We start from the raw sequence: 23,437 nt of genomic DNA, 5'->3' as shown, positions 1-23,437 counted from the left end.
GTTTAGAGGAGTTTTGGGGTTGGGTACGTGGACCCATAATTTCAAACGATATTCGTTTTCAAATCTCCAATACCTTTTATTTAATACCCATATTGTGGCTATCAGTCCACTTTTGGTTTTAGAGGGAGTCTTTCAGGTAAGGGGAAGGGTTCGCCACCATCCGACATCTTAAAATTATATAACCTATGTTTGCCTCAACAAAAGCCTACAAATCTAAGAAAATCGGTTCAGCCGTTTCTGATTCTACGGAACAAACAAACAAACCGAGTCTCATATAGTCATGATGGTTAATGTGCCCATTTGGGACGTTTTTGGTGGGTGGAGTGACCCCTTATACTTCGATCTGATTTTGTATGCCAGATTCGTAATTTACTCCCGAATACCATTCATTTGAACCCCATATCGATATCAACTTTCAGTTTGTCTGCTTTTAGAAGTTTTGGGGTTAGGGTGACTGGGTACTTGGACCCAATTTTTAATACCACATTCGTATTCTACTCTGCAATACCTTTACTTCAATACAATTTCATATCCATATTGTCCTTATCGGTCAAATTCTGATTTTGGTTGGTGTTTTTGGTATAACGGGGGAGGGTCCGCCCTCTACCGATACGAACAAATTATGAAGCCTGTTCCTTCTTCCTGACTATATTCGTAATCTACTCGCGAATACGTTTCATTTAAGTACCATTTTCTCATACTCATCCAATAAACCTATTTTAGGGTGTTTTGGGGGTTGGGGTCGGCCCCCCAAGTTACTTGGACCCAATATTTAATATGAAATTCGTACTCTACACCTTTCATTTGTCCCGATCGGTCCACTTTTATTTTTCCGTAGTACTTTTGCGGTAAGGGGGAGGGTCCGCCATCCTACCGATATCAATAAAATGTATATGTATGTCTATGTTTCCTTCCATACCAACCTAAACAATGTGTGAACATTTCAAGGTATTCAGTTCAGACATTTTTGACAATCAAACACAAATTAATTTTTGTTCCCACCACCATAGGATGGGGGTACACTTATCTAGTCATTCCGTTTGTAACACCTTGAAATGTTCGTCTAAGATCCCATAAAGAATGTAAATTCTTGATGGTCTCGATGTTCTGAGTCGATCTAGCCATGTCCGTTCGTCTGTCGAAATCACGATAGCGGTCGAACGCGTAAAGATAGCCGCTTGAAATTTTGCCAGATACCTAATATTGATGTAGGTCGTTAGGGATTGCAAATGGGCTATATCGGTTGAGACTTAGATATAGCTCCCATATGAACCGGTCTCACGATTTGAATTCTTGAGCCCCTGAAAGCCGCAACTTTTGTCCGATTCGGCTGAATTTTTGCACATGGTGTTCTGACTTCCAAAACTGTGCTAAGTGTGCTTGAAATCGGTCAAGAACCTGATATAGCTCCCATATGAACCGATCACCCGATTTGACTACTTGAGCCCCTGGAAGTCGCAAGTTTTATCCGATTTGGCTGAAATGTTGCACATAGTGTTCTGTTATGACTTCCAACAACTGTAGCAAGTACGGTTTAAATCGTCGCATAACCGGATATAGCTCCCATATAAACCGATCTCCCGATTTGACATCTTGAGCCCATGGAAGTCTCCAAAATTGGATATCTAAATCGTTGTCTATTATCAAATACCTATTATTTGAGCTCCTTATTACCATAGTAGGTAGACACGGCCGGTTTGAAGGGAGTTGAGGTGGCGGAACCTGAAATAATATCACCATCGTGCTAGAGCACGACTTTTTTGAGCTCCATAACGTCAAGCATTTTAAGCCCTATAATGTCAACTATTTTGAAGGTGACTATCCAGATATTCAAGGATACGTGTCTCGTTCAGATGCACACTATTTAATTTTTTTTTTTTTTGTAATGCTTATCTACATTAAAAATCATATTTTAAAGCTCCCACTTGGGATACCACATTTTTAAAGATCCGCAAATCCTGCAGTGTCTATCCCAATTTGGGGATAAAAAGTGTACTCTACTACCAAAGGCCACCTACTGCTCTGGAGGCCACCGTAGCGCAGAGGTTAGCATGCCCGCCTATGACGCTGAATGCCTGGGTACGAATCCTGCCGAGACTATCAGAAAAAATTTTCAGCGGTGGTTTTTCCCTCTTAATGCTGGCAACATTTGTGAGGTACTATGCCATGTAAAACTTCTCTGCAAAGAGATCAGCGGCACGCCGTTCGGACTCGGCTGAAAAAAGGAGGTCCCTTATCATTGAGCGTAAACTTGAATCGGACTGCACTGATTGATATGTGAGAAGTTTGCCCCTGTTCCTTAGTGGAATGTTCCTTTATTGGTGTCTTATTCTATCGTGATCAGGCTGCAAATATTATTATTTTTTTTTTTTTTTTTTTTTTTTTTTTTTTTTTTTTTTTTTTTTGGGTAGAATAAGGGGTGAGTGATTACCCTCTGACACATCCTTTCATTTGAGTACAATACATTCTCTGTCGTCCTACATGACAGTTAGGTGTATTTTTTATTGGGTGGAGAGGGTCGCTGCCCCAGACGCTAAAACCCAAAAGACAATTTATTTCAGTCCTTTATTGTCGCGATCTACATGTCCTGCCTAACGGCAGGAGGCAGCCCATGACCCACATTCTTGAATCTTTATTTTAACATTAGATTGGAATCTACTGTCATAGACCTTTTTTTTAATTCACATACTATCCTGCTAGAACTACACGTCAGGTCCCAGTACTCAACTTCCAAACTCCTTTCATTTGACATCCATATTGTCCCAATTGGTAAATAGGTCCTGCTGGGGGTTTTTGGGGTGGGAAGGCGCCTCAAATACCTAGAAATAAAATTTAATATCAGATTTTTACTCTACTTTTAAATACCTCTCATTTGATACCCATATTGCCCAAAGCGGTGAAAGTATCCTGTGGGGTTTTTTTTTTGGCGATGGGGGTCCTTCGAGCCCTTAGGGTGAAATTTGTATACCAAGTTCGTACTCTACTCTTAAATATCTTTCATTTGATACCCATATTGTAGTAATCGGTAAACATGTCCGACCAAGTGGGTTTTGTGATGGGGCGTCCCCCTATGCTATTTGACAATATTTTACACCAAATTTCTAGTTTTTGGTGTACCATAAGTTGGCACATACAAAATTTCGTTTAAATCGGTGCACCCATCTCCGAGATCTGGCGTTTTTGAAAATTGAGATAAGGGTGAGGGTCCGCCGCCCGTTTTTATAGGAATTTTGTCAAAAATTCGATACCCATTTTGTAATGTTGGCTATTTATGACAGTTTAAGTGGTTTTTGGGGTTGTGGAAGCCCCGTAGACACATTGGACCAAATTTTATAACAGATGTGTACTCAACTTCCAAACACCTTTCATTTGACATCCATATTGTCCCAATTGGTATATATGCTCTATTGGGGGGTTTTGGGGGGTGGGGAGGCGCCTCAGATACCTAGGAATAAATGTTGATATCAGATTTTTACTCTACTTTTAAATACCTCATTTTATACCCATTTGGCCCAAAGCAGTGAAAGTATCCTGTGGGAGGGTTTTTTTTTTGCGGTGGGGGTCCTTCGAGCCCTTAGGGTGAATTTTGTATAACAAGTTCGTACTCTACTCTTAAATACCTTTCATTTGATACCCATATTGTGGCAATCGGTAAACATGTCCGTCCAGGTGGGTTTTGGGATGGGGCGTCCCCCCATGTTATTTGACAAAATTTTACACCAATTTCTTGTTTTTGGGTACCATAAAGTGGCATACAAAATTTCGTTTAAATCGGTGCACCCATCTCCGAGATCTGGTGTTTTTGAAATTTGGGATAGGGGGTAGGGTCCGCCGCCCGTTTTTATAGGAATTTTGTCAAAAAACTAATCTCTTTTAGTACATTAATTTTTTCCAAATTCATTCGCCAAATTTCTCTTTATTGACATTTAATATTGTAAATGCTTTTCTGAATGACTGAACTCAATATGTTGTCAGTTTTCCTTTTCAATTCATTCGATGTACCATAATTTCCCCAACTAAATAACGTCAATTGAATATCCCCTTGAAGTGTAATAGTTTTATCTCAAACTGCCTCTTAAATATGATGAATGTGGCGTGATAGATGTCATGTACATTTTCTATATTAAACATATTTCTTTGATTGATTCAGTACAATGAAACAGGAAATATGTTTGAATGCTTTTGTTGTACAAGAGAGAAAAAAATGGAATTGGCTGTGCAAGGTCATACCCTGGTGTGATCTGCACTTCCACCACCACCACCACCACCATTCCCGCTTAGTCCCCAATCACTTTCCGTGAAAGTCTAAGTAAATACACCAGTGAAGTACGAAACTAAAGCATACTCAGGCTTGACATTCGAACCATCATACGAACATCACCATTGGGACTACAGCTGTCACTTCAACCGACATTAATTGTCATTTCAATGGCTGTCATATCTCGTATCTCAGTAGGAGACTCCCACCCAACACGCAATGCGAACAAGAATCACAACTTGAGAAAATTGCTACTAGAAAGGAAGAGGGAGGCTACAAAAAAAAAAAAAAAAACAATGAGCGACCAACCTACAACGACTTTAACGAAAGTGGATAATAATTCCGTATTATGATGACACATTAAGCCTCCCTTTTGGAAAATGTTGATTAAAGTGTATTAAGGAGCTGGCAATCATCCTTAGTCATCATCGGTGGCGATACTTATGATGGTGGACCATCTAAGGGCTACTAAGGCTAAGGATTTTAGTGATTTGAAGGTTATGGAGAGGGTTGCCGTGTTTTGAAATTTTTATAACCATTAAATTAGACAAAAATTAAAAAAAAAATTTAATTCGTCGAAATTTTCTATAAAAAATCTACAAAATTTTTTTTCAAAATAAAATTTTAAGAAAATTATCTCTAAACATAAAATTTCGTTAAAATATAAATAAAAATAAATTTTCGACGAACTCTTCTTATATATAACAAGTAAGAGCGTGCTAAGTTCGGCCGGGCCGAATCTTATATACCCTCCACCATTGATCGCATTTGTCGAGTTCTATGCGCGGTATCTCTTTTTAGACAAACATAGAATATTGAATAAGAACTGTTATCCTATTGGAGCTATATCAAGTTATAGTCCGATTCGGACCATAAATGAATGCTGATTGACATTGTAGAAGTCATTGTGTAATATTTCAGTTCATTCGGATAAGAATTGCGCCTTGTAGGGGCTCAAGAAGCAAAATCGGGAGATAGGTTTATATAAGAGCTGTATCAAGCTATTGATCGATTCAAACCATACTAGACACGTATGTTGAAGGTCATGGGAGAAGCCCTTGTACAAAATTTCAGCCAAATCGGATGAGAATTGCGCCCTCTAGAGGTTCAAAAAGGCAAGATCCCAGATCGGTTTTTATGGCAGCTATATGAGGTTCTATATCGATTTACGCCATACTTCGCACAGTTATTGGAAGTCATAACAAAACACCTAATGAAAAATTTCAGCCAAATCGGATGAGAATTGCTCTCTCAATTGGCTCAAGAAGTCAAGATACAAGATCGGTTTATATTACAGCTATACCAGATTATGAACCGATTTGAATCATACTTAGCACAGTTGTTGAAAGTAACACCAAAACACTACGTGCAAAATTTTAGTTGAATCGGACGATAATTGCGCCCTCTAGAGGCTCATGAAATCAAGACCCCAGATCGGTTTTTATGACAGCTATACCAGATTATGAACCGATTTGAAAAACACTTGGCACAATTGTTCGATATCATAGCAAAATACGTCGTGCAAAATTTCATTCCAATCGGATAAGATTTGCGCCTTCTAGAGGTTCAAGAAGTCAAGACTCAAGATCGGTTTATATGGCAGCTATATCAGGTTATGGACCGATTTAAACCATACTTGGCACAATTGTTGAATATCATACCAAAACACATCGTGCAAAATTTCATACCAATCGGATAAGAATTGCGCACTCTAGAGGCTCAAGAAGTCAAGACCCAAGATCGGTTTATATGGCAGCTATATCAAAACATGGACCGATATGGCCCATTTACAATACCAACCGACCTACACTAATAAGAAGTATTTGTGCAAAATTTCAAGCGGCTAGCTTTACTCCTTCGGAAGTTTGCGTGCTTTCGGCAGACAGACGGACGGACGGACGGACGGACATGGCTAGATCGACATAAAATGTCGCGACGATCAAGAGTATATATATACTTTATGGGGTCTCAGACGAATATTTCGAGTAGTTACAAACAGAATGACGAAATTAGTATACCCCCCATCCTATGGTGGAGGGTATAAAAATGATTTTGTGTTTGTTTAGACTCAAAAACGACTGAACCAATTATCTTGTGTAGGTTGGTCTGGAAGGAAACCTAGGCTATACAATTTTTTGATATCGGAAGGGGGGGCGGACCCTCCCCTTGACCCAAAGTACCGCCAAAAAATAAAAGTGTTCCGATCGGGACAATATGGGTATCAAATGAAAGGTATTCAGGAGCAGAGTACGAATTTCATATTGAAACTTGGGTCCAAGTAACTGGAGGTCCGCCCCAACCCCAAAACTTCCTAAAAAAGGTTTATTGGACGAGCATGACAATATGGGACTCAAATGAAAGGTATTCGGGAGTAGATTGCGAATATAGTCAGGAAGGAGTCAGGAAGGACCCTCCCCCATTACCCCAAAACATCACCCAAAATCAAAAATGGGTTATAATGACAATATGGGTATCAAATGACAGGTATTGGAGAGTAGAATACGAATATTGCCTTAAAAATTGAATCTAAATACCCATCGGGGTATACCCCCATCTTATGGTGGGTGTACTAATCTAATTTTTAAAGGAGTAAAGCTAGCGGCTTGAAATTTGGCACAAATTATTATACCAACCGCCATGGGATGGCTGCAGACTAATCTAGTCCTGAAACACCTCGAAATATCGATCTAGGGCCCCAGAAAGTATATATATACTTGATCGTCTCCACATTCTGAGTCAATCAACGCATGTCCGTTCGTCTGTCGAAATCACGATAACAGTCGAACACGTAGAGCTAGCGGATTGAAATTTTCCACAGATAATTTATATCGGTGTAGGTCGTTGGGGATTGCAAATGGGCCATATTGGTTCAGATTTAGATATAGGTCCCATATAATCCGATCTTCCGATTTGATATCTTAAGCCCATGGAAGCCACAATTTTTGTTCGATTTGTCTGAAATTTTGAACATAGTGTTCTGTTATGACTTCTAACAACTGTGCCAAGTACGGTCCAAATCAGTCAGGAACCTAATATAGCTCCCATATAAACCGATCTCCCGATTTGACTTCTTGAGCCCCTGGAAACCTCAATTTTCAATGAAATTTTGCACATAGTATTCTGTTGTGCCTCCTAATAGCTGTGCCAAGTACAGTCTAAATCGGTCTATAACCTGATATAGCTCCCATATAAACCGATCGCCCGATTTGACTTCTTGAGCCCTTATAAGCCACAATTTTTGTTCGATTTATCTGAAATTTTGCATGTGGTGTTTTGTAATGACTTCCAACAACTGTGCCAAGTACGGTCCAAATCGGCCAAGAAGCTGATTTAGCTCCCATTTAAACCGATCTCCCGATTTGACTTCTTGAGCCTCTGGAAGCCTCAATTATTACCCGATTTGGCTGAAATCTTGCACATAGTATTCTGTTATGACTCCTAACAGCTGTGCCAAGTACAGTCTCAATCGGTCTATTACCTGATATAGCTCCCATATAAACCGATTGTAGGCCACCGTAGCGCAGAGGTTAGCTTGTCCGCCTATGACGCTGAACGCCTGGGCTCGAATCCTGACGAAACCATCAGAAAAAAAAATTTTTTTCAGCGGTGGTTTTCCGCTCCTAATGCTGGCAACATTTTGGAGGTACTATGCCATGTAAAACTTCTCTCGAAAGAGGTGTTGCACTGCGTCACGCCGTTCGGACTCGGCTATAAAAAGGAGGCCCCTCATCATTGAGCTTAAACTTGATAAACTTCCATATATATGTTTGTCCGATTTGTAGTAATAGTGCAATTAAATGATCATTTGTTGACCGATTCTCTTGTTTTGCATAAATGTTTAGCAGAATCCATAGTGATGATTCCCAAGATATGGCCCGGGCGAACGTAGCACGTTTTTACTTGTTCGTATTAGTGTAGATCGCTTGGGATTGAAAATGGGCCATATTGATCCATGTTTTGAAAAAGCTGCCATATAAACCGATCTTGCCTTTTTGAGCCAGTAGAGGGCGCAATTCTCATTCGCTTTCGCTAAAATTAAGCATGAAGTGTTATTTTATGTCTTCCAACAACTGTGCAAAATATGGTTTAAATCGGTCCATAACCTGATATAGCTGCCATATAAACCGATCTGGGGTCTTGACTCTTGAACCTCTTGAGTGCGCAATTCTAATCCGATTTAGCTGAAATTTTGCATGAGGTGTTTCGTTATGACATTCAACAACTGTGCTAAGAATAGTTCAAATCGGTCCATAACCTGATATAGCTGTCATATAAACCGATCTGGGGTTTTGAATTTTTTAACCTCTAGAGGGCGCAATTCTTATCCGATTTGGCTGAAATTTTGCACGATGTGTTTTGATATGATTTTTAATAACTGTGCAAAGTATGGTTCAAATCGGTCCATTATCTAATATAGCTGCCATATTATCCATTATTCGATCTTCGCCTGTTGAACCACTAGAGGGCGCAATTCTTATCCGATTTCGCTGCAATTTTGCACGACGTGTTTCGGTATGACTTCTAACAACTGTGCTAAGTATGGTTTAAGTCGGTCCATTATCTTATATAGCTGCTATGTGATCCCTTCATGGATCTTGACTTCTATAGCCACTAGAGGGCGCAATTACTACCCGATTTGGCTGAAAATTTCTGCAACGGCTTCTCACATGACCTTCAACTTAGGTTTTGAATAAGTCGGTCTATAGCCTGATGCAGCTCCCATATAAACCATTTTCCATTTTCCTAAAGGGCGCAAGTGTTATCCGATTTGGCTAAAATTTTGCATGACGCGTTTTGTTACGATTTCCAACATTTATGTCAAATATGGTTGGAATCAGTCCATAACCTGATATTGCTGTCATATAAACCGTTCTTCCATCTTGGCTTCTTGAGCCTCTAGAGGGCGCAATTCTTATACGATTTGGATGAAATTTTAAACGACATGTTTCGTTATGACTTCTAGCAACTGTGCCAAGTATGGTTCAAATCGGTCCATTATCTCATATAGCTGCCATATGAACCGTTCTTGGATGTGGACTTCTTTAGCCACTAGAGGGCGCAATCCTTATCCGATTTGGCTGAACATTTGCACGACATGTTTCGTTATGACTTCTAACAACTGTGCTAAGTATGGTTTAAGTCGGTCCATTATCTTATATAGCTGCTATGTGTTCCCTTCATGGATCTTGACTTCTATAGCCACTAGAGGGCGCAATTACTACCCGATTTGGCTGAAATTTTCTGCAACGGCTTCTCACATGACCTTCAACTTAGGTTTTGAATAAGTCGGTCTATAGCCTGATGCAGCTCTAAACCATTTTCCTATTTTAGGGGGCCCAATTGTTGAATTGGTAGAAATTTTACAAAATGACTTCTGCTATGGTCTCCCACATACAATTCAATTAAGGTTAAGGGGGAATGTCCTACTGAATGAAATTAGCATGTTTTTATACCCACCACCGAAGGATGGCGTACATTCATTTGTTATTCCGTTTGCAACACATCGAAATATCAATTTCCGACCCCATAAAGCATATATATTCTTGATCAGCGTAGAAATCTAAGACGATCTAGATTTGTCCGACCGTCTGTCTGTTGAAATCACGCTACAGTCTTTAAAAATGGAGATATTGAGCTGAAACTTTTCACAGAGTCTTTTTTATTCATAAGCAGTTTAAGTTCGAAGATGGGCTATATCGGACTATATCTTGATATAGCGCCCATATAGACCGATCCGCCGATTTTGGGTCTTGGGCCCATAAAAGCCACATTTATTATCCGATTTTGCTGACATTCGGGACAGTGAGTTATGTTAAGCCCTTCGACATCCTTCTTTAATTTGGCCCAGATCGCTTCAGATTTGGATATAGCTGCCATATAGACCGATCCGCCGATTTAGAGTCTTAGGTCCATAAAAGCCACTTTTATTATCAGATTTTGCTGAAATTTGGGACAGTAAGTTGTGTTAGGCCATTCGACATCCCTACTTAATTTGGCTCCGATCGTCCAAATTCGGATATAGCATATAGACAGATCTCTCGATTTAAGGTTTGGGGCCCATGAAAGGCGCATTTATTGTCCGATGTCGCCGAAATTTGGGACCGTGAGGTAAGTTAAGCCCTTCGACATACTTCTGCAATATGGCAGAGATCGGTCCAGATTTGTATATAGCTGCCATATAGACCGATCTCTCGATTTAAGGTTTTGGGCTCATACAAGGCGCATTTATTGTCCGATGTCGCTGAAATTTGGGACAGTGAGTTGTATTAGGCTCTTCGATATTTTTCTTAAACTTGACCCAAATTGGTCCAGATTTGGATATAGCTGCCATATAGACCGATATCTCGATATAAAGTCTTGGCCCCATAAAAGGCGCATTCATAATCCGATTTCACTGACACAGTGACTTATGTAAGGCTTTTCGACATCCGTGTCGTATATGGTTCAGATCGGTTAATTTGTAGATATAACTACTTAATAGACCAATATTTTGTTAAACACAATTGAACAATGACTTGTACTTATTAGGATTCCATTTTTCAAAAATCTAAATTTGGACACAATTTCCTATAAATTTCTATTATTTAACATCAACAAATATCGCAATGGCAACACTGGCCAATACAACATAATGGCATTTTGTTTGGTAATCTCTCTTGGTTGCTGCTTCTACTGCTTTAAATTTTGAAAAAGTTTCCTTGAACATTTTTGGCCTTTCAAAGTCTCGGTTATTGTGTGTGATTTTATATATTTTGCTCTTTGCTCTACTTTTTTGCCACCACTACCCCCACCCACCCCATTTCTCATACTTGACTCTATGGTCGTTTGCTATGTCGTTTCAGGTATTATCAATGTACAAATGCGTTTAATTTGTAGCAGTATTACAAACTCTTCAACATCGTTTAGTGAGGTAAGTACCAGCATCATAAATTTTTATATATTTTTGGCTTAAAGGATGATATTGAACATTTTGTACATACTTTTGTGTACACAAGGAAAATTGTGTACAACATAAAGTCCAAGGATATGACAGACTACGACTTTAAATGTATAGCTGAAAAAAAGTATAATAATAGCTGCAGAAAATAAGAAAAAAATTGCGTTGACAATCGAAACGAAAATTTTATTATTTTTTTTATTAAAAAAAATACAACTAAAGTAAATTTCTAAAATTATAAGATTTCCCCCTTACCCCAATTTTCAAAAACGCCAGATCTCGGAGATGGGTGCACCGATTTAAGCGAAATTTTGTAAGCCACTTCATGATACCACAAAAACACCCCCCTGAGGGGGACGCCCTATCTCAAAACCCACCCGAACGGACATGTTTACCGACTGCGACAATATGGGTATCAAATGAAAGGTATTTAAGAGTAGAGTACAAACTTGGTATAAAAATGTCACCTTTAGTGTCGGGGGGGGGGTCCTCCATCCCCCAAAACACCATTCAACAGGACCCCCCTGGGGGGCGCCCTATATCAAAACCCACCCGAACGGACATGTTTACTAACTGCGACAATATGGGTATCAAATGAAAGGTATTTAAGAGTAGAGTAAAAACTTGGCCTAAAAAAGTCTCCTTTAGTGTTTGAGGGTCCCCCACCCTCCAAAAACACCACTCAACAGGACACTTTTACTGCTTTGGGCAGGACTACTATACAACGTGTACATTACGCCGATTGGTAGCTGTGTCCCCAGGCGTACAACCTCGACATAAGTGGGTTGCTATCTGGCCATAATCGTCTGGTTCTAGGGGATTTTAATGCGCATCGCACGTCATGGCATTCTCCCCTAGGTAACGACCACCCTGGCATAGCTTTGGCAGAGCAGATTGAAAGCTCCACGTGCATGAGGATGCCCCCACTAGGATTACGAGGAAGTTCAGCAGCTCGCCAGATATCTCCATTGCATTCCCTGATCTTCTGAGTGACTTAGCCTGGCAAGCCGTCATCTCTTTGGGGTCAGACCACCTCCCCATAATTCTCACCATCGATCGACCACCCGACTTCATACCCTCTGAGCGCCGGAAGTTTATCAATCATAAGAAGGCCGATTGGACTGGCTTCAGAGAGTATACCAATCGCCGCTTCAGTGAACTGCCACCCCCCTTTGATGTGCTAGTGGCCGAGAGGAAATTCCGAGACATCATTAATGCAGCAGCCGCTTGCTTTATACCAGCCGTTCGAATACCCCAAATGCGGCCCAATTTCCCGGCGCAAGCAATGGTACTTTCAGACGAGCGTGATGGCATTCGAGGTATGGACCCCGCTTACCCCAGAATCAGCGAGCTGAATCTGGAAATAAACAGGGTAGTCAACGAACATAAGAGGAATTTGTGGCTGGAATACTTGGAGCAATGTAACTTAGGCACCGGTGTAGGCAAACTTTCGTCTACTGTTAAGTGTTAAGGGATGACAGGACCTCTGTAACTTTTGGCGAAATAACCGTGACTGATCCGAAGAGATGCGCCAGGTTGTTCAACCGTCAATTTATTGTGCATCCCGAGAGTGACAGGGCAAGGAGTAGAGCCATTCGCTGTATTCGTGGTCTCAGTGCCGATGAACAGCCATCACAATTTACCGAGGGCCAAGTTACGAATGTCATCCGTGGCGCCAAATCATCTAAGGCTTGGGGCCCCGATGGAATCTCTACATTGATGTTGAAGAATCAGGATTTACCTGGAGTTGAGTACCTTACCACTGTTCTCAACCTGTCTTTGAACACACTTAAAGTTCCCGATGTCTGGAAAATGGACAGAGTGAACCCCACTACTGAAGTCTGGAAAAGACCCGAGTTTGGGTGGAGTCGTACAGGCCGATCTCCCTTCTCTCACCAGTGGCAAAGACGCTTGAGGCATTACTCCTCCCTAACCTCGCAAGAGAATTTCCATTTTCCATGGATTTGGAAGACTGCGTGCATCTGAACGAGACCCCTACCCCTGAATATCTTGATAGTCACCATCAAAATGCTTGACTTTATAGGGCTCAAACAAAATCGTGGTCCAGCACGAGGCACGAGATATTATTTCAGGGTCCGCCCTCTTAACTCCGGAGGCCACCGTAGCGCAGAGGTTAGCATTCCGCCTATGACGCTGAACGGCTGGGTTCGAACCCTGCCTGCCTGTCCAGCTAGTGTTCTAATAAATATGAGGAATTGAAAACGCCCAGTGTTATTACGAATATCTTAACTTAACAGAATATCAACTAAACAATCTTCAAGCTAGCTTGCCTACAATTTTCACCCCCAAAACTTAGGAACGCTGCGAGTTCTTACTTAAATTTGTGAGCTTACTCTTTTAAACACCAAATAATCAAATTTAAAAAATTGTTATTTTCTCTACACCTCCTTCAAGGACTTTAGGAAAAAAACTCTTTTTTTCACTGAATTATCTTTTATTTGAATAAGTTGAAATATTTTAAATTAGATTTTTTCAAAACTTCAACTTCATTGGCCCCCTGGCAAAAAAGTGGCACCCAAAGTAGTTGTTTACAAGGACATGGGACATTTACATTTAGGGATGCCAGAATATGTAAATTGAGCATGTTTTCACTGAAAGTTTAAACGTTGTAAACAAACTCAGGCTTAGCATGACCATCACATGACCAACAACATGGCACTTCATTCACTCAACCATACCACATATGTGCACAAAAAACAAAGCAGGCAGGACCGCCAAACAAAAAACCCAAAAAGGCCTTGAGTAACAGCAGCATACAGAAGGTTAAACATCACATCACAAGTCAGCGTTGTTTACATGCCTTTTGCGGAGAAAAATTATACCGATTTTGACAATCAGGCAGAACACTGCAGGGAGGGAGAAGCATATTCAACGGATATGCTGAATATGGATTTTTTTTTTTGGTTTCAAGTTGAGAGAAATAATATGAATATGGTTTCAAGGTTAGTAATGGTAAAAAAAAATTTAAGAAAAACATACAATTTCTTGTATGGGCATTCAATGACATTCCGCGTGCTAAGTTCGACCAGGCCGATTCTTATATACCACCATAAATCGCATTTGTCGAGTTCTTTGCGCGGTATGGTGAACACTGTAGAAGTCATTGTATTATATTTCAGTCCATTCGGATAAGAGTTGCGCCTAGTAGGCGCTCCAGAAGCAAACTCGGGAAATCGGTTTATATGGGAGCTGTATCAAGTTATAGATCGATTCAGCCCATATTGAACACGTATGTTGAAGGTCATGGGAGAAGCCGTTGTACAAAATTTGAACCAAATCGGATGAGAATTGCGCCCTCTAGAGGCTCAAGAAGTCAAGACCCAAGATCGGTTTATATGGCAGCTATATCAGGTTATGGACCGATTTGAAACATATTTAGCACAGTTGTTTGAAGTCATTGCAAAACACGTCGGGCAAAATTTCATTCCAATCGAATAAGAATTGCGCCCTCTAGAGGCTCAAGAAGTCAAGACCCAAGATCGGTTTATATGGCAACTATATCAGGTTATGGATCGATTTGAACTTTAGTTAGCACAGTTGTTGGGAATCATAGCAAAACACCTCATGCAAAACTTCAGCCAGATCGGATGAGAATTGCGCCCTCTAATGGCTCAAGAAGTCAAGACCCAATATCGGTTTATGTGGCAGCTATACCAGGTTTTGGACCGATTTGAACCATACATAACACAGTTGTTGAAAGTCATAGCAAAACACTTCGTGCAAAATTTCATTCCAATCAAATAAGAATTGCGCCCTCTAGAGGCTCAAGAAGTTAAGACCCAAGATCGGTTTATAAGGCAGCTATATCAGGTTATGGACCGATTATAGCCATACATGGCACATTTATTGGATGTCATAACAAAACACGTAGTGCAAAAATTCATTCCAATCGGATAAGAATTGCGCCCTCTAGAGGCTCAAGAAGTCAAGACCCAAGATCGGTTTATATGGCAGCTATATCAGGTTATGGACCGATTTGAAGCATATTTAGTACAGTTGTTTGAAGTCGTTGCAAAACACGTCGGGCAAAATTTCATTCCAATCGAATAAGAATTGCGCCCTCTAGAGGCTCAAGAAGTCAAGACTTAAGATCGGTTTATATGGCAGCTATATCAGGTTATGGATCGATTTGAACCTTAGTTAGCACAGTTGTTGGAAGTCATTGCAAAACACATCGGGCAAAATTTCACTCCAATCGAATAAGAATTGCGCCCTCTAGAGGCTCAAGAAGTCAAGACCCAAGATCGGTTTATTAGGCAGCTATATCAGGTTATGGACCGATTATAACCATACATGGCACATTTTTGTATGTCATAACAAAACACGTTGTGCAAAAATTCATTCCAATCGAATAAGAATTACGCCTTCTAGCGGCTCAAGAAGTCGAAATCCAAGATCGGTTTATGTGGCAGCTATACCAGGGTTTAGACCGATTTAAACCATACTTAGCACAGTTGTTGGAAGTGATACCAAAACACCACGTGTAAAATTACTGCCAAATCGGAGTAGAATTGCGCCCTATAGAGGCGGAAGAAGTCAAGACCCCAGATCGGTTTATATGACAGCTGCATCAGGTTATGGACCGATTTGAACCAAACTTAACACAATTGTTGGGTATCATAACAAAACACTTCGTACAAAATTTCAGCCAAATCGAATAAGAATTGTGACCTCGAGTGCCTCAAGAAGTCAAGATTGAAGATCGGTTCATAGGGCAGCTATATCAAAACATCGAGCGATATGGCCCATTTACAATCCCAACCGACTTACACTAATAGGAAGTATTCGTGCGAAATTTCAAGCGTCTAGCTTTACTGCTTCGAAAGTTAGTGCGCTTTCGACAGACAGACGGACGGACATGGCTAGATCGACTTAAAATGACATGACAATCAAGAATATATATAATTTATGGGGTCTCAGAGGAATATTTCGAGGAGTTACAAACAGAATGACGAAATTAGTATACCCCCATCCTATGGTGGAGGTTTGTGTTTGTTTGTTCCGTATAGACTCAAAAACGACTGAACCGATTACCCTGAAATTTTAACAGATTGTGTAGGTTGGTCTGGAAGGATATGGATTTTGTGATATCGGAAGGGAGCGGACCCTCCCCAGTTACCCCAAAAACACCACCCAAAATCAAAAGTGAACCGATAAGGACAATATGGGAATCAAATGAAAGGTATTGAAGAGTAGAACTCTTCAACGAATATGGTATTAAAAATTGGGTCCACGCACCCAGGAAGTCGCCCTAACCCCAAAACTCCTACAAGCAGACAAATTGAACCTTCATATCAATATGGAGCTCAAATGAAAGGTATTCGGGAGTAGATTACGAATCTGGCATACAAAATCAGACTGAAGTATAGGGGTCATACCAATCCCCACAAAACTCCCCAAATGGGCATATTAACCAATTATGAGTATATGGGACTCGGTTTGTTTGTTTGTTCTGTAGACTCAAAAACGGTTACGACGATTTTCTTAAAATTTTCACAGATTGTGTAGGTTGGTCTGGAAGGAAACAGGCTATATAATTTTTGGGTATCGGATAAGGGCGAACCCTCAACCATACACCAAAAACACTACCCAAAATCAAAAATTGGCCGGTAAGCACAATATGGGTATCAAATGAAAGGTATTAGAGACAAGAAAAAGACACATAAGCCGACCATGGCTATATGGGACTCAAAGGAAAGGTATTTGGGAGTAGATTACGAATATAAAATTAAAATGTGCCTTCAGGTCTAGGTGGCGCTTTTTCTTCTAAAGATACGTCAAATAGGTTTATTAACCCATTATGAGAATATGGTACTCAAATGAAAGGTATTTCCCAGTTCTCATTACCCTAATTAAAAAAAAACAACAGATCTTGGAGATTTGTAATGCGGTTCGTTCGTTTTGGGGGCCACCCAAAACCCGGCAAATGGATATTTTGGCCAATCACGACAACATAGGGCTCAAACAAAAGGTATTTGAGGGAAAAAAAAGGAATTTGAAATCCAATTGAAGAGCCATGTGTTTGGAGTTTTCCTCACCACAAAATACCTTCCTAATCGAACGTATTTACCGACCATTGCAATATGTGACTTCTATCCCAAAGCTATTTGGGATTAGATTGCGAAATTGATACTCATACTCAATTGATACTAATACTCAATTGATACTCATACTCAGTTGATACTCATACTCAATTGATACTCATACTCAATTGATACTCATACTCAGTTGATAGTCATACTCAAATGATACTCATACTCAAACAGAACTTATTTACCGTTCATGTCAATATGGGGCTCATATAAAATGTTTTGGAAAGTGTAGTACAAAGCTTATATTTACTTTAAGGGCCAAGTGTCTGGGTGGCCACCCCACTCCCGAAATACCCCTAAACACGAAATGGTAATATAAAACTCAAAAGAAATGTATTTCGGAGAAGAGTAAAATTTTGCCCATGAACTGAGCAGGTGCAAACTTTTCACACACCAATGAGTGCTAAAAAGTAAATTTTGACAGAATATCGTATAGAAAGTAAATTTTGATAAAATTTCCTATAAAAAGTAAATTTTGACAAAATTTCCTATAAAAAGTAAATTTTGACAAAATTTTCTATATTTTTTTCTATAAATTTTGACAAAATTTCCTATAAGAAGTAAATTTTGACAAAATTTCCTATAAGAAATAGATTTTGACAAAATTTCCTATAAGAAGTAAATTTTGACAAAACTTCCTATAAGAAGTAAATTTTGAAAAAATTTCCTACAAAAAGTAAATTTTGACAATATGTCCTATAAAAAGTAAATTTTGACAAAATTTTCAATAAAAATTTCCATAGGCTGAATTCGCACCATAACCTCTAATGACCCAGTCGCTGCGGTTCCTATAGCCCCAGACACAAATCTTAGTGAGACTCTATTCACCCTGTTAAGGTTACAGGTATCCAATTTGCCGTCTAGAATCACCCCCAAAAATTTCGCCGACAGCGATAACTGTAAAGTCATTTCATGCAGCGTGGGTAGCCTAAAGTCCGGTATCCTCCGCTTACGCGTAAACAAGACCAATTCCGTTGTTTCTGCATTCACACCCAGGCCGCATCGCTCGGCCCATGTTGAAGTACAGCCAAGTACACCATCTAAAACCTCCGAAACCGCGTCCAAAAACTTCCCTGTGTATCATGCAAATGTGACAGGGTGTCCCGGGGAGAGACAGTCCACTCACCATTTGGCCTCTCTAAGTTCCCCATGTATGGGCTGTCCTTCACCATCAGCTTCTGCAATCTGGAAGTATCTTTTGTATTAGTTTGCTCCTCAATCAAACTGTCGAAATCCTCTCGTTTGGATTTTCTTAGCTCCTTTTTGTAAGTCCTAAACTTTTTCTTATAAAGGTCCCACAGTGCCACTACCTCTAGCTGCAGTAAATGCCCATCTAGCAAATGCAAATGTGCCCATGAACATTCCATTAAGGAATTGGGGCAAACTTCTCACAAATCAATATTAAGCTCAATGATAAGGGACCTCCTTTTTATAGCCGAGTCCGAACGGTGTGCTGCAGAGCGACACCTCTTTGGGGAGAAGTTTGTACATGGCCTAGCTTTTTTTCTAATTATGTTGAGCTCACTGTTCCACCACCTCTTATCCTTCTTCTGTGACCTAAGTGGGCAGGCTGCCACTAAGACTGATGCCAGCCGTTCCTCCAAGTTCTGCACTACGTAATCAATATCATCTACACAACAAATTTCAACAGAAACATTCCCAGTGTTTCCGCTAACAAATGCCTTAAAATCCTTCCACCTCGTACTTCTGTGTTTTCCGAATTTTGAGGACTTTTGGAGTCCAACTCCCTTAATCATAAATTGTGTGTATTTATGATCCGAAAAACTTACTTCCACAGATACAGCCCAACCGGAGATAGCCAATCCCTGCATATCACCCAGAGTGAGATCTAGGACCTCCCTCCTGTTAGAAATCTCCAAAGTGGCGCCAGCCCTCTGTTGTATAGACATAAACCATTCTCCAAAATAAATGCCAGGACGCTCTCCCCCCATTAGGTTCGTGTCTGTACTAGGCCGTGGTGAGCATTAGCGTCGTATCCCAATAGTTAATCCTTGTTGAAAGCCTTACAGTATCGAATTAGGTCCCTAACCACCATAGGAGGAGGAGCCTCCCCATCATCATGCGGGAAATGAGCCGATGAAATGCCAGGACGCTCTGCCCCATTAGGTTCGTGTCCGTACTAGGCCGTGGTGAGCATTAGCGTCGTATCCCAATAATTAATCCTTGTTGAAAGCCCTACAGTATCTAATGAGGTCCCCAACCACCATTGGAGGAGGAGGAACTTGGCCATCATCATGCGGGAAATAAGCCGATGAAACATTCAGTTCCCTACCCCCCACACGACAGGGAGACCACTATTTGGTCCCTATTGCAGAACTGTTTCATAATAAAACACTTTAGGTTTTTTCTAGCCATAATACAGACCCTATATTTCATGTTATCTCCCTTAAATATGTCATCATAGTTTGTATCCTTGAGCCTCATGATTTTGCCTCCGTTGTTCCATGGTTCCTGAATCAAAGCCACATCTGTTTTGTTTCTATTTAAATGGAGGATAAAATTATTACTGGCCGCTACAGAGGGTTGGAGATTAATTTGAATCACATTAATCATACCGAACTTACAATGGTCGTACTCTATCCTCCATATCGGAAATGGGCCTTGCGGTGGATCAAATCAAATATACTTTTTTTACACTTTTTTTCTAAAGCAAGCTAAAAGTAACAGTTGATAACTGACAGAAGAAAGAATGCAATTACAGAGTCACAAGCTGTGAAAAAATTTGTCAACGCCGACTATATGAAAAATCCGCAATTACTTTTTGGGCAACCCAATATTACGGTCCTTCCGTGTTCTTGCAATTCGGGGCCCGTATGATCGCCTGCAGCCGGTCCCTGGGTAGAATTGGGCCAGTAATAAAAGGTCGTATTCTGGCCTGCCTTGGCAGCTCTACTTCCGGGAGGAGTCTTAGCTTAGCGCCATCCAATACACCCATGCTACGCAGTAAATTTTAAGTTTATTCATTATTTCCTTAATAATTATTTGATTTTTACAACTTTTTAGAATTGATTTTCTTTTTGAGTGTACTCATAATAAATGACTTAGTTATAATATTGACATTTACTACACACTTCATGACATGCTTTGGTGATTGTCAATTCTTCTTATCGTATCACACATTCCATTTCCCTGCATTTGACTGAAATTTAAATTTTTCAAAAGTATGTCTCCAGGGTTGTGTACGAGGAAATCATTTCTTTTCTTGTCTCAGTTGGCGTCGTCTGCATTTGACACTTGCTCGCATCCAAAATGCTAAAAGCAGCACTTTGAGCTTATCACTCTTGTAGGCAAATCAATAGTTTTGTAGGAGGTTTACACTGGAGAGTGAAACGTGATTGGCATTTTTTTATGCTGATATTTTGTGTTGTTATTGGGTGTAGTCAATCAATTTTGGCAACAAGGTATAGATTTGCCAGGAGAACTTTAAAGGGGAAGAGATATAGAGTAGTGCTAATTGTCCCACAAAACTCAATGGCTTGCTGGATCAACTAGGCCTCACATTTCATTAAACAAGACTCGAAAAGGGTTTCCAGAAATTTGATTCCTAAGAATTTTGAGAATATATTTTGTGAGTTTTTATAGCCTCCACCATAGGATGGGGGTATACTAATTTCGTCATTCTGTTTGTAACTACTCGAAATATTCGTCTGAGACCCCTTAAAGTATTAATATTCTTGATCGTCGTGACATTTTATGTGGATCTAGCCATGTCCGTCCGTCCGTCCGTCCGTCTGTCCGTCTGTCCGTCTGTCCGTCTGTCCGTCTGTCCGTCCGTCCGTCTGTCCGTCCGTCCGTCTGTCTGTCGGAAGCACGCAAATTTTCGAAAGAGTAAAGCTAGCCGCTTGAAATTTTGCACAAATACTTCTTATTAGTATAGGTCGGTTGGGATTGTAAATGGCCCATATCGGTCCATGTTTTGATATAGCTGCCATATAAACCGATCTTGGATCTTGACTTCTTGAGCCTCTAGAGGGCGCAACTCTTATCCGATTGGAATGAAATTTTGCACGACGTGTTTTGTTATGATATCCAACAAATGTGGCATGTATGGTTCAAACCGGTCCATAACCTGATATAGCTGCCATATAAACCGATCTTGGGTCTTGACTTCCTGAGCCTCTAGAGGGCGCAATTCTTATCCGATTGGAATGAAATTTTACACGACGTGTTTTGTTATGATATCCAACAATTGTGCCAAGTATGGTTCAAATCGGTCCATAACCTAATATAGCCTCTAGAGGGTGCAATTCTTATCTGATTGGAATGAAATTTTGCCCGACGTGTTTGGGAATGACTTCCAACAACTGTGCCAAGTATGGTTCAAATCGGTCCATAACCTGTTATAGTTGCCATATAAGCCGATCTTGGGTCTTGACTTCTTGAGCCTCTAGAGGGCGCAATTCTTATCTGATTGGAATGAAATTTTGCACGACGTGTTTTGCTATGATTTCCAACAACTGTGCTAAATAAGGTTCAAATCGGTCGATAACCTGATATAGCTGCCATATAAACCGATCTTGGGTCTTGACTTCTTGAGCCTCTAGGGGGCGCAATTCTTATTCGATTGGAATGAAATTTTGCACGTCCTGTTTTGTTATGATACCCAACAATTCTACCAAGTATGGTTTATATCGGTCCATAACCTTATATAGCTGTCATATAAACCGATCTCCCGATTTGATTTCTTGAGCCCTTGGAAGCCGCAATTTTTGTCCGATTTGGCTGAAATTTTGCATTTGGTGTTCTTTTATGACTTCCAACAACTGTGCCAAATACGGTTTAAATCGATCAAGAACCTGCTATACCTCCCATACAAACCGATCTCCCGATTTGACTTCTTGAGCCCCTGGAAGTCTCAATTTTCATCTGATTAGGCTGAAACTTTGTGTATAGTGCTCTGTTATGACTTCCAACAGCTGTGCGAAGTACGGTCCAAATCGGTGAAGAACATGATATAGCTCCCATATAGACCGATCTCCCGAACAAACTTCTTGAGCCCTTAGCACGCTTTTACTTGTTTTAACTAATTTCATTCGTCCTCTTTCAGTCGATCCAAATTTTATTAGGATATTCCTTTAACAACTCGAACAACATTCTTGGATATTTTTCTACCGATTTGTCGTTAATGGGTTAAGTTTTTTCCGATTTAAGTTTAAGCTCAATGATAAGGAACCGTCCTTTAAAATCTTAAAATGCGTCCTCTAGGACGCTTAGTTTAGGAGATACAGCCAATTTAAGGTTTTCCTGATTAAATTTCCATTTTTAATGGATTTTCGATGAAATTTTGAATTTTTCGATGGTGTCACAAATTAAGGCCCATTTCCCTCTAGGACGCTTAGTTTGGGAGATACAGCCTATTCAAAGTTTTTCTGGTGAATTTGTAATGTGCTGTAGTAATTTTAGTGTCTGTGTTGAGGTGTAATTTACACAGCTTGTTTCAATCTGGGATTTCTCCCAAATTTACCTTACTTGGTAGCTCGGATTTCAGCGAAGCCCCTAAATCTAAAACCGCAGTCAAAAAGACAGATAATACCAAGAATTTTGTCATCGATTGGAACGTCACGCGCGTGCTCGGCTGACTAGCTTGTTCGGGAGATGTGGGCGGGGTACTTGTTCCCTCGAAATGACGAAACATCACAAATAAAAAAAAATATCACGCGCGCTTAAAGTGCCCTGAATGGTTTTAATACAATTCTTCATAATCACAATACATAAGAGTAAGATGGCATTACTCTTGGCCTCATAACCCTCCCATCCATGGTTTTTCTATGGCCTAAGAAATTAAGAAAAACCCCTTTAGCACTACCCCTACAGTCTGCTTGCGAAGTTCACATCAAAAATCTAAGTCCTCATATTCAAATTCCAAATATTTCACCTTTTATTATAACTCACATGTCTTATAATTAAATTCTAGCTTATATATTTATAGAGAAAAAACAAGTAAAAGCGTGCTAAGTTCGGCCGGGCCGAATCTTATATACCCTCCACCATGGATCGCATTTGTCGAGTTCTTTTCCCGGCATCTCTTCTTAGGCAAAAAAGGATATAAGAAAAGAGTTGCTCTGCTATTAAAACGATATCAAGATATGGTCCGGTTCGGACCACAAT

General features: G+C 40.2%; 1 protein-coding gene across 1 annotated transcript in view; it reads left to right on the top strand.

The window, feature by feature from the left end:
• LOC106091085 (cation-independent mannose-6-phosphate receptor) overlaps positions 1-23,437 on the top strand; it is a 376,815-nt gene that overhangs the window by 218,677 nt on the left and 134,701 nt on the right. Inside the window, exon 14 of the mRNA XM_059363767.1 lies at positions 11,101-11,168. Within this exon, the coding sequence (XP_059219750.1) occupies positions 11,101-11,168 (68 nt within the window). The remainder of the gene's footprint in view (positions 1-11,100; positions 11,169-23,437) is intronic.

The sequence above is a fragment of the Stomoxys calcitrans genome, chromosome 2, assembly GCF_963082655.1.
Source record: "Stomoxys calcitrans chromosome 2, idStoCalc2.1, whole genome shotgun sequence".
NCBI classification, from domain to species: domain Eukaryota; kingdom Metazoa; phylum Arthropoda; class Insecta; order Diptera; family Muscidae; genus Stomoxys; species Stomoxys calcitrans.
Note: the sequence above shows the minus strand (reverse complement) of the source record. Positions and strands in the feature narration are given on the sequence as shown.